Source organism: Stegodyphus dumicola, chromosome 12 (assembly GCF_044657685.1).
Source record: "Stegodyphus dumicola isolate Sdum_Otavi_A_Nest chromosome 12, ASM4465768v1".
NCBI lineage: Eukaryota > Metazoa > Arthropoda > Arachnida > Araneae > Eresidae > Stegodyphus > Stegodyphus dumicola.
Genome location: NC_140779.1, coordinates 111,114,700 through 111,132,766, shown reverse-complemented (window position 1 = coordinate 111,132,766; position 18,067 = coordinate 111,114,700). Strand labels below are relative to the sequence as shown.

The 18,067-nt window shown below is 31.2% G+C and overlaps 1 protein-coding gene across 4 annotated transcripts in view; it reads right to left on the bottom strand.

Moving 5' to 3' along the window:
- Positions 1 to 2,033: 2,033 nt before the first annotated feature.
- The window catches only part of pros (homeobox protein prospero), a 281,310-nt gene continuing 265,276 nt past the window's right edge, over positions 2,034 to 18,067 (bottom strand). For all 4 annotated transcript variants that reach the window (XM_035364780.2, XM_035364779.2, XM_035364784.2 and 1 more), the window contains 2 exons: positions 11,402 to 11,546; positions 2,034 to 8,362 (listed from right to left, as the gene is read on the bottom strand). In XM_035364780.2, the coding sequence (XP_035220671.1) occupies positions 8,183 to 8,362; positions 11,402 to 11,546 (325 nt within the window). In that variant the 3' untranslated portion in view covers positions 2,034 to 8,182. The remainder of the gene's footprint in view (positions 8,363 to 11,401; positions 11,547 to 18,067) is intronic.

Genomic DNA, 18,067 nt, shown 5'->3' with positions numbered 1-18,067 from the left:
GCCTTGTTAAAATACGCAACAATCTTTTGATTAATTTTTACATATTGTCATAATTATAAACGTAATACTTGCCGAACATTCCAAGCACACTGGATACATATTATACACATACATCTTAGTGAGTCTTAACTTCTTAAAATTATATATGCTATCTTTTACAAAAATTAACAACGAGTTCAGTTTTACTTGGCCTAAAAAGCAGAACAAACGATCCGGATAGTTTGTATTCCACACTGGAATTTTACAATACTACAAGAGAGAAATGAATTTATAATGACTTTATTATTTCAATGGAAAGTTAGACAGTGGTCTTCAATGGAAAGAAAGTCAGAAAGTCTTTAAACGGGAAAAACTCAAATGAATAAAAAATTAACAACGAGTTCATTTTCAGTTGGCCTAAAAAGTAAGACAAGCAATCCAGATAGTCTGAGTTCCGGATAACCGGAGCTTTACAATACTATACATGAAAAATGAATTTATAATTGACTTCATTATTTTGCTGGAAAGAAAGTTTTTTAAATGGAAAAAAGTCAATGGAATAAAAAATTAGCAAGGACTTCCTTTTCATATGGCCTAAAAAGCAGAACAAACGATCCGGATAATTTTGATTTCTAGATAACTGGAATTTTACCATACTATAGAGGAGAAATGAATTTATAATTGACTTCATTATTTTGCTGGAAAGAAAGTCTCAAAAAAGTTTGAAAAAAAAAAGTCAACGGAATAAAATACTAACAAGGACTTCATTTTCATTTGGCCTAAAAAGCAGCACAAACGATCCGGATAGTTAGAGTTCCGGATAACTGAAATTTTACCGTACTATAGAGGTGAAATGAATTTATAACTGACTTCATTATTTCAATGGATTAAGTATTAAGTATAAGTCAGTATACTTTGGGGACGTTTTCTAGTGTTTATTTTGCTACTAAATTTATATTAAATCCTTAATTATTATAATATATATTGTATATAAGAAAGATAAGAGCATAAATTTAAAGTACCTTGAGACTCAATCTCATTAGAAAAGAAGAAGTCCTCCCCCCTTTACACTGCGCTGTATTGCGTTAATGCTACAATCATCTTCCTAATTTTCTAAATATTTATTATAAGGTTATTAAGTGTTATTTAAATACGCATTAAATTTAATTGCAGCATTAATTTATTTAAAATAAGTTTCAACTTCACTGAACATCTGTATACAGGTAAAGGTAATGTGTATGCAGCGCTAGAGACTTCACTACAGAATTGAACAGGTGTTGCGCCAATACATTAACCAACAGTTTGAAAAATTGGAATTGACTGTATGCTTTTCAACCGAAGGGACACTGGACTTGTACATCGAAGTTATTACATTTAAACATAAGAGGATAATAACATAAAATTAGGCAAAGCTACATAACATAACACAAACCGCTGAATATACTCATTACAATACTGGATTACGTAAACAGAATTGATATTTTGGAGATCGTTGCATTTTTATGTAAGTAGATAAACATATAGGGTTTGATTTTGCTAATATATTGGAATGTCTGATTCTTGTTATATGAGGGCCTTTGTTACAGATAAGACTGTATTGAGCTTTAACCTTTCAGTCCAAAGTTCATAAAAACAGTTCGTAGACTCAGCTCAGTACGTTTGGTGTTTTATGATTTATGTTTTGGTGTTTTAGGATTATGAAAATTATTGATGTTGCTCGAAATCAAATATTGGGAGGTGTAGCCTATTCATCGCTCTTTTCGCTTTTCCTTTTCGGTTCTAAGGTGTGACCTGGCATAAGCCCAGTGCTAGAGTACTGACCTTTTGGTGTCTTTTCATGATTTTTAGATATAGGTGGCGTTGAGATATCACCAGTTGTTTGAAGTTAAGTCTAGATTGGTGGTTTTCTGGATGTGCACTTTGTTAATATGAAATTAACTTTGCTAATATAAAAGAACATTCACTTCCTTTCGGGTTTTACAAAAATTTTATAACTAACAAAAATAAATTTCAAGTTGTTTGGAAACAAATGAACGGCAAAGAAAACAGCAGTAAACATTTTTAAAAAATCATTTATTTGAGCTATATATATATATGTATGTATATATATATATATATATATATATATATGTATATGTAAGGACAAAAACAGACACATACACACGTTTTAAAAAAAGAACAATGCTGTGATATGACATTCACAGAAGTTGCCATTTGATAAGCGAAACATGCCAGTAAAATACGAAATTTTGCTTGATGAGAAATTTCACAGAAAACACACAGTTCAAAACTTGATGAGGAAAAACTTCGAATAATAAATACATTTCCAGATAAAATTTCAGAACTTTTTTCCATCATCGCATCCGGGCACTTCTGTTAGAAAGTGCAACGAACTCTGTAAACGTTCTTCTAAATAACATACAAAGCTTGTAAATACAAACTATATATATGAATTTTCATTAAGTATTCAGGATGTACAATAGATGAAAAAACATTTCCATAGAGTGCAAATAGCATATTTATAGATAAATTTCTCATTTACATCTTTCCTATTCTATGATGTGATGATTGAATATAAAATGAAAAAAATAAATTAAAAATAATTACAAGTTTTGTGCAATAAAACACACACCAGTAAACAATACTGAAGGAAAACTGCTCAACTATCGAGGCAGGAATGCAGAATCAGGTCTAATACAAGATTCGATTTTTCTATAAAAATTTTATATAGAAAAAAATTTGTACAAGCCTTTAAATTTATTTAATATATATACTTTACACTAACCAACATAGAAATACGTATTTTTAATTTTATTATCCACATTTCATAAAATGAAGATAAAATCTTTCACCAAATAATATGCATTTTGCTTTCAATCCAGGAAACTCTCATATATTTGTTACTGACTAGTGGCATCGCGAAACATTTTATTCTTTGGTATTTCTGCTTACCTTAGTATTTTGATTTAAAAAAGCAATTTAAATACAGAGGGATGGAATGTAACAAAAGCTAAACAATATTTATATAAAATAGATTATATAAAACACATTACTATAAATAAACCGATGAAAGACAATAAAAAAACCTATAATATAATTTATCAATATTCATACAACTTCACATTTTACATAATCTTTGTATATTAATAATTTGCTTGCGTCAAATTTCACTAGATTTTTAGAAATTAAATTAGTTTTCTAAATATCTTTTCATGCAACCGGGAATGTTTATGAATATTCTATACCAATCAAGCATCCATAATCGAGTAATATAGATATGACTATATGCCCATTTCTACAATCAAAGAAATATTAGTACAAAATCAAAATTACAAACATTAAGAAATGTGTCTGGTAGCTAGATATAAAAAAAACTTACATTTTGTATTATTAATTTTTAAGTTTTGCTACTTTTTAAAGGGAGATTTGAATGCAGCAGCACACGTTTTTGAATAATAAACTAAAATAATATTTATTCAAGATAGGGAATAAATAACAATAAATAAGTAAATGTAAAATATAAGTAACAAACTAAACAAAATTTTATTAAACGAATACTCAACAAAATTAGGAAATATTTATATACATCTTTAAAAATGTGGAATTTCTATCAAAAGTATTCTTAAAGTGTTTCTGATAGCGTTTCACAATTACAAATTTAATTAGCAATTTTTAATTTAGTTCGCAAAATTAATGCCATTTAATAAAATTATTATTTATGAATTTTCAGACGAATGAGTAATATGCAAGAAAAATTCCAACAAATGTATTAGAAAATAATATACAGGAATCGAATATTTGCATTTTAAATTAATTTCACAATTGAAATATTTTAAATACTTTTATTTGTTTTGAATGGATGTATAAATTCCGTAATAACTTTTTACATACAAATTTATTACATCTCTTTAATGCAGGTTATGATGGCGCACAGAAAAGAATTCGCTCGGTTATACGTACGAAAGCGAATACATTTCGCTAACATTGTTTCAATAAGGAACGATTCATTTTCTAGGGAGGAAAATTGATACCTTACGACTGGCAACACGTCGTAGATCTTGACGTCAGAAGACGAGGCCACAAAAGTTAGAGTAGAGGATGTAGCTTTCGAAAAAAGGAAGTCTAGGAGTTATCCTGCTTGATGCGCTGTTCCCAGCTTGCAATAAAAGGATGTCCGCCATTTAGAAGAACAGCTTTATAGAAGTTCAGAAGAGGAAATGGTTTTTCGTTTCGCAAGGATCGTCTTTGTTAGGATACACAATACCGAATTTTCTTATTAATGGTTTCATGTCTAAAAACGCACTGGTGACATTTTTCACATAAATACTACTACAATGAAATTTAAGGCATTAAAAAAAATTATGTTAATTGTTTAAAACTTAAGAAAAATATCATATTACTTCAAATAGTTAGCCTGATGATAGCTGGTATTTAGAACAGTTAAACTGATAAATTAATAACAATTAAATTTTCACAAACAATATTACTCTCCAATTTATACAGTTTCCATTCGCTAACTGTATTTAATCGGCTTGAAATAGCAGGTCTACTAATTAGTAAACTACATTTTTAATAATAAAAATAGATTTTAAACTATAGTTTGGTTAAAAACGTAAAACGGCTGAATTTTTTTAATTAAAATTATTCTAGATTTGATTATAAAATACTATAGAAAATCATTTAAATTTTCTTGTTATATTATTTATCAAGTTGTTTTTAAATAATAGAAAAATTGTTAATTATATAATTAGTAATTTTCTTTTAGTATTATTATATTATATACAAACCGTCGTTAAAGAAACAAAAATTATTCACCGATATAAAACAATTTTAAATCATGATCATTCCTAAACCATTTGCTTTATTTTAAAGATTTCGTTACTACCCGTTATAAAAGTCTGAGTAATATATAAGATCTGTTACAGAAACTGCGTACGGAAAATTCAAAGATCTTAAAAAAATACCCGAAGAATTAAAATTCTGATAATGATTAAAGCATTCAATAACGCATTAAACGATGAAATAAATCCCAACACGCATTTAAGCATCTGGTGACCTGATTTTTAACTTATATCAGAATGTAAGATCTGTTGAATTTTTACGTAAATGCAAAATGAAGTAATTTCGTTTTTTAAACGAAGCTGGTTTATTTGTTTATTAAGTTTTAGTTTAAATAAACAGGTATAATCTTATCGCAAATGACTTTAAGGAGATTCTTTGACTAGAAAAAGATCAGACCAGTGTATTCTTTTGATTCGCAAAAGAGCTATCAGAGCAATATTGCATATATTTCTATCAAATACAATAACAAGCCGTTTGTTATTGAAAAGAAACTGTGATTGTTTCCCTAGCTTTATTACTTAGTTTCGAAAGTATTTATATAAATTATTACATTTTCTTAATACCCATATTGAAACTCTGATAGCGCTTCTAGAAATCGTAAAAAATATAATTATTTCTTTGGTTGAAAAGTAAAACTAAAAAAAAAAAAAAAAAAAAAAAACTCAGACCTATGCATTCTTCATGGGCTGCATTTTTTACAATAATACTAATAACGTAAATATATAATAGACTTTATACATATAAAAATGAATACAATAAAAAGCAATAAATTACATTTTAGGAGAAAAATGTCATAATGACTAGCACACAATGAAAATAAAGGCTAAGAGATTATGTTGACTTATTTTATGCAATATCGCACTGAGAAACAGAAACAGCAAATGCTTCTTTTTGAAACAAATAAAATATTTAGTTTTAGAATTAATTTTTAGTCTCATGGAATTAACAGATTAATGCAATAATTCTGATTGACTTAATTACTGAGAGGCAAATTTATTTCAGCTTTTTAAAAATAAAACTAATCCAGGAAACGTTCTTGAGAAATAGTAATTATCATTACACTTCAAGTATTCTTAATGAAATTCTTAATAACATGATATGTGTATAGATAGACCATAATCATATATTAAATTATACATACATATACTATTCAATATTAATACGCAGTACTTATTATAAAGGTAACTTAATGCATTAAACATATTGAGTGACTGCCTTATGTTATTTATAAACTTTTTAATAAAAGACCAAATAATATTAGTTAAGAAATAATTTATAAATTATCTTACATTTCTTGTATGTCATTACAATTCGATAAACTAATTTTTAAAACTAAATTTAATTAAATAAGATTATGATTCATACAAATATTTTAAATTTTTAAAAATTATAAAATAATTTAATTTTTCTGGATGGTGAAATTTTAACAGTAAACTTTTAACATACTGTTGCGTCAACGTTCAACGATTCGTTTCACCAATTTTTTAACAATTATTTAACAGTCCTGCAAATATATATATATATATATATCTTAATGATAACTCTCTAAATTTAATTTCTCTTACAGTATTAGCATTATCACTTTAGAACTTTTTAATAATTATAACACATAACGAATGAAAATCTTTCCAAAGTTATTTTCATAAAATAAAATTGCATATATAAAGCAGATCCAGATATAGAGAAAAATTATGTTTGAGTAAAGGTACACAGAAAAGACTTTTTTTAATCATACATATGGTAATACTTAAACATTATCAATATAAAACTGAACATATATTGCTGACACTATGCTTTATAAAAGAATACAGTTAAATTTTGTGACCCTTAACCAATTCTGGTCTATGTGATATCTTCAATACTGACTAGACCTCTTGTCGTGATCATTAAAAACTGACTACATCGATTAAAAAAAATTCTTTTTCATCGGAGATAGCAGAAACTGTTATCGAAACTTATAACAGTATGATATATATATATGTAACAAATTATGTGAAGTTTAAGAGCCAGATAGCTACAAAAGCCTGGAACAGCTGAAGGAGTTTTAAGATATTCAAATGGTATTGACATTAACGATCTTCAGAGAACTAATTATTAAGCTAAAATAAAGAACTCCGTTTATGTACTATAATAGCAGAACTATTAAATAAGCAATTTGTACGGAGAATTAAATTTATAAAACAAATGTATTTATTAATGATTCTTTCATTAAATGAAATGTTAATCAATTCCATAAAATAATTTCAGTTTACATAATCTTTACATTATTAGAATCACATTAAAAGCATAAATTAATCAAAGAATAGTAAATTTTGAGCATTCTACATGCCACTCTTATATTGCTTCAAAAATCGTTTTTTAAATTGTTATAACGTAAATCCATAATGTTTAAAGTAAAAAGTTAAATAAATATTTTAAGAATTAAAATTCTAACTACTAAGCGCGGTTAATTTAAATTAACTAGGTTATTAATCAAGATCCACAACATGATTTGTATTTTAAAATTTGTTTATTGAAATATAATTAACCAATACCGTTTCAGCCATTAGTTCTAAGTTAATGAAAACACCAAAGTTCGTTAGAATACTTTTGCCACTTCTTCAACTGTTCCTAAAGTAATTAACATTCAGCTGGCTTATTTTGTTTTGTTCCGAAGGGCCTCCACAGAAATTTAAGAATATTTACATATGTGTCTCGTGCATCACTCGTGACAAAGTTCGACCGAAGATCAGCATCAGCAAAAAATGGATATGCGTTTTCTGTTTTGTTGATTCTCAGTCATATAGTCTCCAAACGGGGTAAGGCTAACAGCTTCGCGAGACTCTTCTCTTTGTGTTTGCTGATAACAGCATGGGATCAAAACGTCCTGACGCTGGAATGTTCGTGGCAGAGTCATCAGGATTGCACATCCTTTACAATGTTACAAATTTTAAGAACGCTGTAAAACATGAATCAATGTAGCTCAGCTTATTTGTTCATTTTACTTCTCAAATAAATATTCGACAAAATTTCTCAAATGTAGAGTAAGATAAAGTTTTGTGCCAGTACATCCACAACAGTTAACAAAACAGTGGCATAACAGATTTTTTTAAAAGAAATCTTTCTCTGTGTAACTGGTAGCTTTTAAAAAGAAACTTCTACAAAGACTGCATCTATGACGAAGTATTGTACTTGAGTTCAAAGTGTGCTCCATCCTCAAGCTGTTAGCAGTACCCAGGAAAAATTGCTCGTGGTTCGCACATTTGGATATTTGAAACTTTCAGTCAACTAGAAGTACTCGTGAGTACTGATTATCGGTCTCTGTCATTCAAGTATCGATATGAAGTCCAAAGAAGGCACGGATTTACAAGTTCCACCACCGTCACTCTAACGTTTCGAGAAAGTTCGGGGATTTGAAATATTCGGGAACATTGTCGTCCATACGAGCTATGATCTTGTAGATGGACTTCTTCCAGGATTGCTCGGAGTCTTTACCGGCCACCAGGGCTTTGTAGAACTCCCGCAAAGTTTGTTCGACCACATACCGAAAGTTTTCCGGAGCCTGTGAAGAGAAATCAAACATCAGATAAACATACTAAAATACCAAGATGCACTAAAAGTTTATACTTTATGTTAAGAGCAGAAATGGGCTTTCAACACTTCGTTATCCACTCTGACATTAAAAACTCGAACTACACTTTATTGATTTAAAAAGAGAATAAAAAGTCTTTATCATTAGTATATACAGATACCTCTAGATGATGTGTTATAACATATATAGATGGCTATTAAAATTGCTACAGCCTGTAAGAAAACAGTCCGCAGAATCACATTTATTTTTAAAATAAATTACAATAGAAGAATGAAATGAGTAAAATTTAAGGTAAATCTAAAGCACAGAAAATATTCAATATCCCGAATATTTGAATATGACAACAACAGCCAGACTTCATTTACGTATATTATCGCGCTTTTCCCCCTGCATCTATTGATTAAATAATCGCTGAAAGAAACAGAAAACGCACCGAATAAGACAGGAGTTTAACATACTGTGTATTAAGTAAGCGTAGGATAACATCGAAATATAAAGTCTCGACTGCCTTGTTGAAATATTGGGCACGAAGATATGGCACAGTCACCAGTATTAAAACATCAGTAATGTAACTGCGGCCGCCCAAAATACCGAATACCTGGACTACGAGCGAATAGTATGCGTAGATACTGGAACTTGTACAACTCCAAGCTCAGGTTCGGTTTGATGATGGAGAATGTAAGTTCCCAGTGCTTCTGTCAGTGCCTTTCCTACACAGATACACCATCCTGATGCAGAAAGCAAAAGAGGAATTCATAAAAAAAAAAGACGACGTCACGTGCATGTTGTCGAACGCAACATTATAGGCGTTGGTCCTTGCACTAATAAGTAATAACAGCTTCGCTGACAATCTGTAGCATTGCAGGCATCGTCGCACTGTTCATGCATGCGCATATCTGGTACTCGTAACGCACCCAGTTCCCTGACTCAGAGTATCCGATATAGCTTATGACACTTAACAACAATGTGCCTCTTTGACATGTCGATAGCAAATTCTCATAACAATCACTGAATTTCGGGACAAATGAATAACAATTGCACGGCACAAAAATCCATATTACAATGGGCCACAGTTTTCCGGCAATAGAATTCTGAGACTGGTGCTATGAGTTTCTTCTGATAAGAGACATAACACAGCCTCCAATATAAAAAACAACGAATAAATGCGATTTCTGAATGAAAAACTAGCATTCAGTCTGCTTTCTTAATACTGCTTCGAGCTGTCATGACTCAAACTTGCAATATGCGCATAAAGTAAAATTCTAATCACTTGCATAATCTTAGCATATTCTTTTTATTTTCCACGCAAATTTCAGGCTTGCTGTGCGCTTCCTTCATGGCACATCAGCCAGTTTTAAGAGCCAGCAGTATATATAAACAGAAGACAATCGTCACGAAATGGTACATGAATCAATTATAAGAACATGCAATTAAAGTTTACAGAAATCCAAGACAGATTATTGCGTATAAATACAACTAGAATTCTTTTTACAGCTACCCTTATTGACAGCACATAAAAGATAACATTTCAGTTTATTGGCGAAACTTGCTTTGAATTACTTCATATTTCCTAGCTGTAATTCCATTATCTTTTAACATACAACGAGATTTGATCATAAGCAATGTATTTAATTATATATATGTAAGAAAAATAAAGAATATGTAAAAGATTAAATTAGCAGCGTAAATTAATTTCCCTTCTCTATTCCAAAAATAGCAACATCTATTTGCACTGCGCCATTTCGAGAAAAATCTATGTCATATGACTCTTACGTAATTCTGGTGACGTAAATGGAACTAAAACTCAAGCAGCCAATAATAATTTTACACCAATATTAACTATCCAATCAAAATGCTTTGAGAAACAAAAATAATTCAGTGTCACTTAAGATTTCATCCTGAACATTACGCTTTTTCTTTCTACGCTTTGCCTTAGCTGGACTGCAGCCTATCTGCTTCTTCGTTTTGGCTGCAAATCTATCAAAAATGTAAGCCCTTTGGAACAGGCTCATTTAATGTGCCGATTCGTGCGTAGCCGCGATATGTTGTTGAAAATAAAACTGAAGATTTAATCTGCCTTCGCTTCAAATTTCCTAGTCATTATGGATCAACACTTCTACGCCATCCAAATTTCTGCTACTGAATTTATTACGTATGTATTTATATGTAAAATAGACAACTACGTTTTTGCTTGACTTTAAAAATACATGTTTATATCAATGCGTTGATAACAGATTAATATAACCAATTACTTGTTAGTTATCTAAACTGTATACGGCGAGTCGCATTAATAAGCAGTAAGTTATTAATGCTATTAAGAAACCATAATTTTATGTGATTCCTACCCGATTTTCTGAGAATCACATATACAGCTTAATTACAGCACTGAACTTACGGGAGAGAAAGCTTATCTTAAATGCAACAGTGGCCTTAAACACCTCATATCATTATAAATCTTACTGTTTGGGATTGGAAATCTAATTAGGAGTGCGCGGGATTTGTAAGACGCATGATTCTAACACTTCCAGATTTATACAGAGAAGCTGGATTATTTCGGTAATGTATCGACGACAAAGCCTTCAGTTTCTCTACACAAATACTAGAATTTCCATTAGAGTCACTGCGGTGGGTGGCCATATTAGCTTATGCATAATTTCTAGTCAACCAGTCCAGTACACATTCTTCAGCAAATAAGACCAGAATGTAGCTGAGTCGTTCATTAAATATTAATTATTATATTCTAAACTTATGACATTGGCAATATCCTAAAACTTCTATCAAAATTCGAATTTCTCTTTGGTGCGACGGTGCAAACTAGCACCAGCTCAACTATCTTAGAACGAAAAGTAAAATTTCTTGTAGGATTAATAAGAAAACTGTTGTCAATATCTCTAAACTATCCAAAATTTTAAACAGTGTAATATGTTGCTCACTTACATTGACATCTTATTGTTTAAAAAATACATAAATACATTTTGATGATGAAATTTTAAAAATCTTTTAGCTTACCTCGATATGATTGTTCCTGTTGTAATGTAGATTGAGAACACGCAGTAATTCGGAATCTGTGTTCACCTTCAGATCTTCAGATGTCTTGATACCTTCGCTCATCGCCTGCCGAGCGTACTTCTCCATTTGTATATAGAAGAATTCCCTATTGATGAAAGAGTGATTAATAAGCATTCATCGGATAATGAATTTTCAATACAATTTTAGCTTTTAAAAGAATAGAAATCACTTAATTCTTTGCATATACAGTAAGCAGAGAAAATAAAGGGCAGAAGACAGTTTTTCTAAGGTAAGCAATAAAGATTTTTTTTACCAATACATTATGACTTCTTAATCTGTCATCGAAATATATTTACATTTCCGTAAAGTGAGTACTGTAAAATTTTAAGTCTTACAAATGAAAATCACAGGAGTTTGAAAGTTCATACAAGACGTTCAGAATGCTTTTAGCAAGTCACTTTTGTATGGTCCCCAGCGCAGCTGACATCTTTTTTAGACATTCTTTTACTAAGTTTTATTCTCATTGTTCATTCTCATTCTCATCGTATTAAATGACTGAAATATGCTGCTATTATTCATTATTGTATTATAAATTTTTCTCAAACGTTAACACAGATTTTGTTCTAAGCGTTTTGATGATTTGATAGAGAACAATACAGTAAATCCTACGATCGTACTATGTATTTTATCTAATAAATATTAATATTTTTTATTTCATTTTGTAAGTGTTAGAAGATGTTTATACATTTATAAAGTATTTTCCCCCTCCTTTTTGCATGCCTTCGTGTAATTAGAAGCATGCTCGAGGAGTATTCGAAAGGTCCAGGGTTCGAGTTACGGAGAGGGCACTACCATTTTTTATGTCTCCAGTATATAACCAATCACACCTTAGCTTTATTTATGCATCTACGTAGTATAAATACTGGTTCACGAGCAATTACGCCTTCCTTACGCGCACATAAGTCCAATGTCCATATACCAATGTCCTTACCCGACCACCTTTATTCTTTGTTTTCGCAACTTGAAGTGTATGTCTACCCGCTGGCCGTAGACTTACGCTTCCAGTTATAAAAATGTCTTAAATAACACAAATTTCATATTTTGGCATTTTTAAATTTTTAAAAAATTAATTTTATAAAACTTACGAAATATAAGCTTTTATATGATCCCCTTGTCCCTCAACGCATAGTTAGAAAAAAATGAATACTCACAATATCCTGCATTCTGTCCACGTTAGGCTGAAACGACGCTAAAACGTCCTTTTGGGCAAGAAAGTCTCGAAACGGGATATATCGTCGCCCACTATAAGCGGCGAATCACTTTTCAAATTGTTGCCATAAAATATTTTCATTCCGTATTATTTTTAAAGAAATTAAATAATAAAGAATCTGCACGTATGTATGTATATTCCTCGCACTGTGAAAAAATGGCGGTACCTAAGGCTATCAAATTTTGAATAACGTAGTCCTCCATCCGAACATGTCACCCTGGAAGCCCGAATTTTAAATTTCGAATTTTATTTATTTCGAATTTCATATTTAATAAAACTTTAATAAATTTTTGATTAACAAATCAACGATTTCAAAGCGAGCAGTGCCTACACAATACGGAAAAAAAAAAAAATTTTATCTCCAGTGCGAAAGACTGTTTATCTGAAAATTCTGAAGATATGCTGTTTTTAAACATTTTGTGATTTTGGTGTTGAATAGAATTTTATGTAGCGTAAGTTGAAAGAACATGATATTAAACACTCAGAACGCTAATAATAAAAAACAAAAAAATTTTGAAAGCCATCTAATTAAGATAAACTGAACACTCATATGATGAACTGAGAAAAGACCGAAAAATAGGAAAATGTATGCCAACACTTTTAACACTGCATAAGGAATTCTAAACATATGCTATGCTGCTTTTAAAATTTTCGTGATTTTGCTGTTGAATAATATATGGCGCAAGTGAGAAGAAAATGACCCTTAATAATAAAGCTGAAAAAAATGTTAACAAGAGTGGGTTTAACAGCAAACTGGCATACTGTGAGCTAAGCGATTTCCCATTTCTAAAGAGGATTGTTAAAAAACCTTAACAATCTGCGACCGTTAAAATCTGAACCCGTTTAGATTTTTCTTTTCCCTTCCTTTTTTTTGGGGGGGGGGAAGGGTATTGTCTTTTCTTGTGATGGAATACACATAAAGAATAAAATGTTGGTAGGATTTACAGTATTATGTATAAACAGGATGACGCAAAATTTTCCACATATAAGGTGATTTTAAATTTAAAGTAAGAAAGTTTTGTTGTATGTAAAAAACCTTTATGCTTTGTTCTCCGTAAGCTTACTTATATGTAACAATCATTACGCCGCCTTATGTACAATTAAATCAAGAATATGACTGTAATGTGCTGTAAAATACAGATTACTGAAACGGGAAGAAAATGAACATCATTATCACCTGGTGACGAATTTTTGCGTTATCTTCTACACACGCACAAACCGATTTTAAGAAATGTTAAAACATATTTCTGTCAGAATTAAAAATTTTTTCTCGATATTGGCTGAAATATTATAAGCCGTATACTAACTGACATTATGAAAATATTGATTATATAATGCTGAAAAATGCAGAGTTATTACGCAAAAGTGTCACAGGAATTAAATAGAGTCACACCTTTTTGCGCGATATTATTTTTTTTTAAGATCTGCTTTCTAAATGTTGATTTTAACGAACAACAGGGTAGCAATAAAAAGTAAATATATTCCATTGGCCGCATTCCACTTTCTAATCACACGCCTCCAAGATCTGCATTTGATTAGCTTTCTTTTCCATTAATTCTTAGCAACACGAAGCTAAGTATTGCTATCGCTTGCTAATTCAAATTTCAGACGCTCATGGCAATGGGCGTTGCGTAGTTTCTCGTTAAAGCTCGAGAAGGGGGCGGAATAGCTCACATTTTCCGAAATCAAACTGCGCTAAGATAGGGTGTGCATCTGCATGAAGACAATCATGGGAAGAGAAGGAAGGTGGAAAAGTTAATCTGTAACACGAGACCTAGATAATAAGAATCTAATGAAGAACACTGGATTTTCCGCTCCTTTTCTCGTACGGGGAGGAATCTTTGGAGATTACTTCGCAGTGAGTGCAGTTTCCATCCGAAATCTGGTAATATAAATTAATAAATAAACGCTCTTAAGAGTCTGAGGCAATAATCTTTTCGCGTCTTTCCGTCTTGTCTCCGCCACGTATGTACTACATTCCGTGCTTTGGAAAGATAAAATTCTTTGCTTTTAGGAATTCTGACATAAATTTGTGCCATCATTATATGAATATTTAATCACGCAAATGTTAAGAATAAGCAAATAGGAGTAAATAAATGTCAAAGAATTTAAGTTAGCAGAATGGCTATTAGATTACTAAACTTTCCACGCGATTGTACATTTCATTTTCAAAATATTTCTACAAATACAAAATGGCAAATTAGCCTAGTTTGCATTTACAGCTTTGACTACGACCGGATATCGACAACTGTTGCCTTCGACACTGCGTTGCTTTCATTCTGAAATAAAAGCACGTTTTCAACCAGAATTCGAGTTAATTGTCTTCATGACCAGGCAGATGATAAAAAAATTTCTTGATTGTATTAATTTATAGTTTGTATTTGAATTTCAATGCTATATCTCATATGTTGAAACATGAGTTAGATTCATAAAGAAATTTCTCTCGGCATTTCATGCAAGATGTAAAGCATTCTTTTAATAGATACGTAATTAGCATATAAGGTTCTCAGCCTACCATCTACGTATCCTATCATCTCCGCCTACCACCTCTAGGAGAAATGTATTTATTTTATTCAAGGATAGACCTATTAAACCACTCATGCGGTATTGTGTTTTGCTACGACTTGGAAGAAATTCCCAACGTTCTTGGTTTAGCCACAAATCCACAGGTCGACTTGCTATAGCGGGTAAATATTCACAAGTTAGTTTAAAATTATTAAAAGAGTCATTAAAATTTTACTTAAAGGTACAATCAAATTGAAGGGAAATGTGGAAAAGGAAAATAGAGCTGGAAATGTTTTTTCACTTTTAACATAGACAAACACGGCAGTAAATTCTTACACAGCAACTTCACTACAGAAACAAAGAACGGAGTAGAGAACACTTGTTATTTTCATGGAACGAATGTGTTTTCTAAACATTACTTATGCCAGCAAAAGAAGTTCTTTTTTTTTAGGTTAATGACCTCAAAATGAACATACCGGCCACTAAAAATTCCATAAATGAGAAACAAATACTAGTACAGACGGATTTCGTCTCAAAGGTCCATTAGATGCATGTCTTTTACAAGTGCAGACTGGTAAGTGGAACAGCCTAAATAAAGCAGGGAAAAGTGTCTGTCTTCGTTCGAAAACCATTTTCTCCTCACAACCCTAACTGCAACTGCCATCCACTAAGAATCCTCTTTCTCAAAATCTGATTTCAACGTACCAGCCCTTTTCCAGTTACCGACAAGGACAATCGAATTAAGACGCAGATAATTCACGGCTTCTAAACGGAAAAGGTGCGAGGAGGTAAGGGCGAAGAGAGAAGAGGCTAGAAAACTTCGTTAAAGCGAATTCGTTTAAGACGAACTCGCCGGTGAGATTTCGCGGCGCGGAGTAATTAGTGGCCCCCTGATGGTGTCAAAGGTTCCAAAGTATAACCGTTCTCAAAGAGACCTTTCCCCCTAATTGGAAAGCATTATGCTCAAAGGTATCATCTAGAATTAGGATATGGCTGAATCTGTACCAGTCCTTGCTTGAAATTGGTACTAATTCTGCAGATTAAGAAAATATTCTCTACAAAATAATGATTACAACTGGAAAATCTGACACTTGTATATCTCCAAATAATATGCAACAAACTGAAATGAACATTTAACTCCAAATGAAGAATGCAACTGCTTGGTACCATTCACCATACCCATTTGCAATTGTCTATCTGTTTCAAGTTAAGAGAGTTCCTTTTGATGATCCGAATTGAATTAAAGGTAAAGACATCGATTAGAAATGGACCTGTGCCTAAGCTAACTGAGTTTAGCTTTCACCTACGAACTTTTCACACATGATGTACGAATACAGAACTTACTAACTGAGTTTTGGAGGAGACGAAGATCTTTAATGGCAAAGTGTTCGACGGAAGTTTGGGGGAAAGGAAATGAGGACGGAATCTGGCACAGAATATTTTAAAAGGATACCAATCTGACGTATAAGTGAATTAGTCGGACGTTACAGTGAATTTTCGATATCTAGCTCCAACTAACTTTCACTAAAAATTTCCATTGATAAGGTATTTTAAAATGGCTATTCATTCAATACCATTTATACTCAAACTGCAGCCATACACGTAGGACCATGCAATGAAATGAAACATTTGGAATCAAAATGCAAAGCCCAATTCAAGCGAATATGCACAGAAAGATCAAGATTTATATATATTATACACAAGTGCAGTACAAATATATATAAATATATATGCGTACAAATGCATGCATATATATGTGCATGTGTGTTGCTTTACATAGTCAGCGTTTAAATAATTGAGATATGACCCATTTTTGAGATAAAAATTTTGAACCAATTCTTTGAAATGGATGAATAAAATTTACGCATAATCAATTAAATACTCTAAAATATCATAATATCAACATTTTTCGTCTATATTAAAATTTGAAAGTGTTAAGCAATTATCCTTTTTTAGTTGAAGATACAAATGCTCCAACAACAACCATTTTTCCTTCAACTAGAAATGAAATAACTACTGCGTCTGCAGGTAACAGAAATATAACAAAAATCTTTGTAGTCAATTAAAAATGCTCACTGATCCACACAAACATATGTCTGCGAAACATATATACATGCGAAGTTAAACTAACACATGGCAGCATTTATGATCTTGCATGGAATCGATAGAATATGGAGGAGTTTACATATGAAAAAAATCTTTTTATAAAAATATGATGGTCCTTAATCGCTAATTTTGTTTGAACGATTTGGTCGCTATCTCAGTTAGACAGCTTTGAAAATATATATACAAACGAAAAATCAGCAATCTCATAATCGACAAGTCACTGAAGAGGAAAAATGTCTCTGGTCTTTTTTTATGGGATCAGTGAACTCTGCGTGGAACTCATAAATTCATTTCCTTTATGGCCAATCAACATCGCATTTCTATATCGGTGTCATTCCTCTACCAATCATATGCCTTAAAATGTTTCGTTATATTTAGCCAACGAAAGAAAGCATTACTGTCAGACAATGAAATCTTTTTTTTTTCAATGTATTTTGTAAAAAATTGCGACAAAAAGCTCGAATCATTGGAAAGATTAAAGGTTTTCCGATCTTGATCGATTTTTTATATTCGTAATCTTAACAGATCGTTTAGAGTAGCTACTGTAATTCCTATTACCTGCGCATTTAATCGAAAAAAATTGTTTACTAATTGAATAAATTGATATCTTTTACTTAAACTCTATGGCCACATGATGTACATATCAAATACCTTTTTCTTGCGTAAAACTGTTAATACAGAGGAATTGAATTTTACATGCTGATACTTTCCCTTCTACGGACAAAGATTATTTCATTACGACAATGCTTTAGTTAAATTTCAGAATCATTGTTAAATTTTCATCA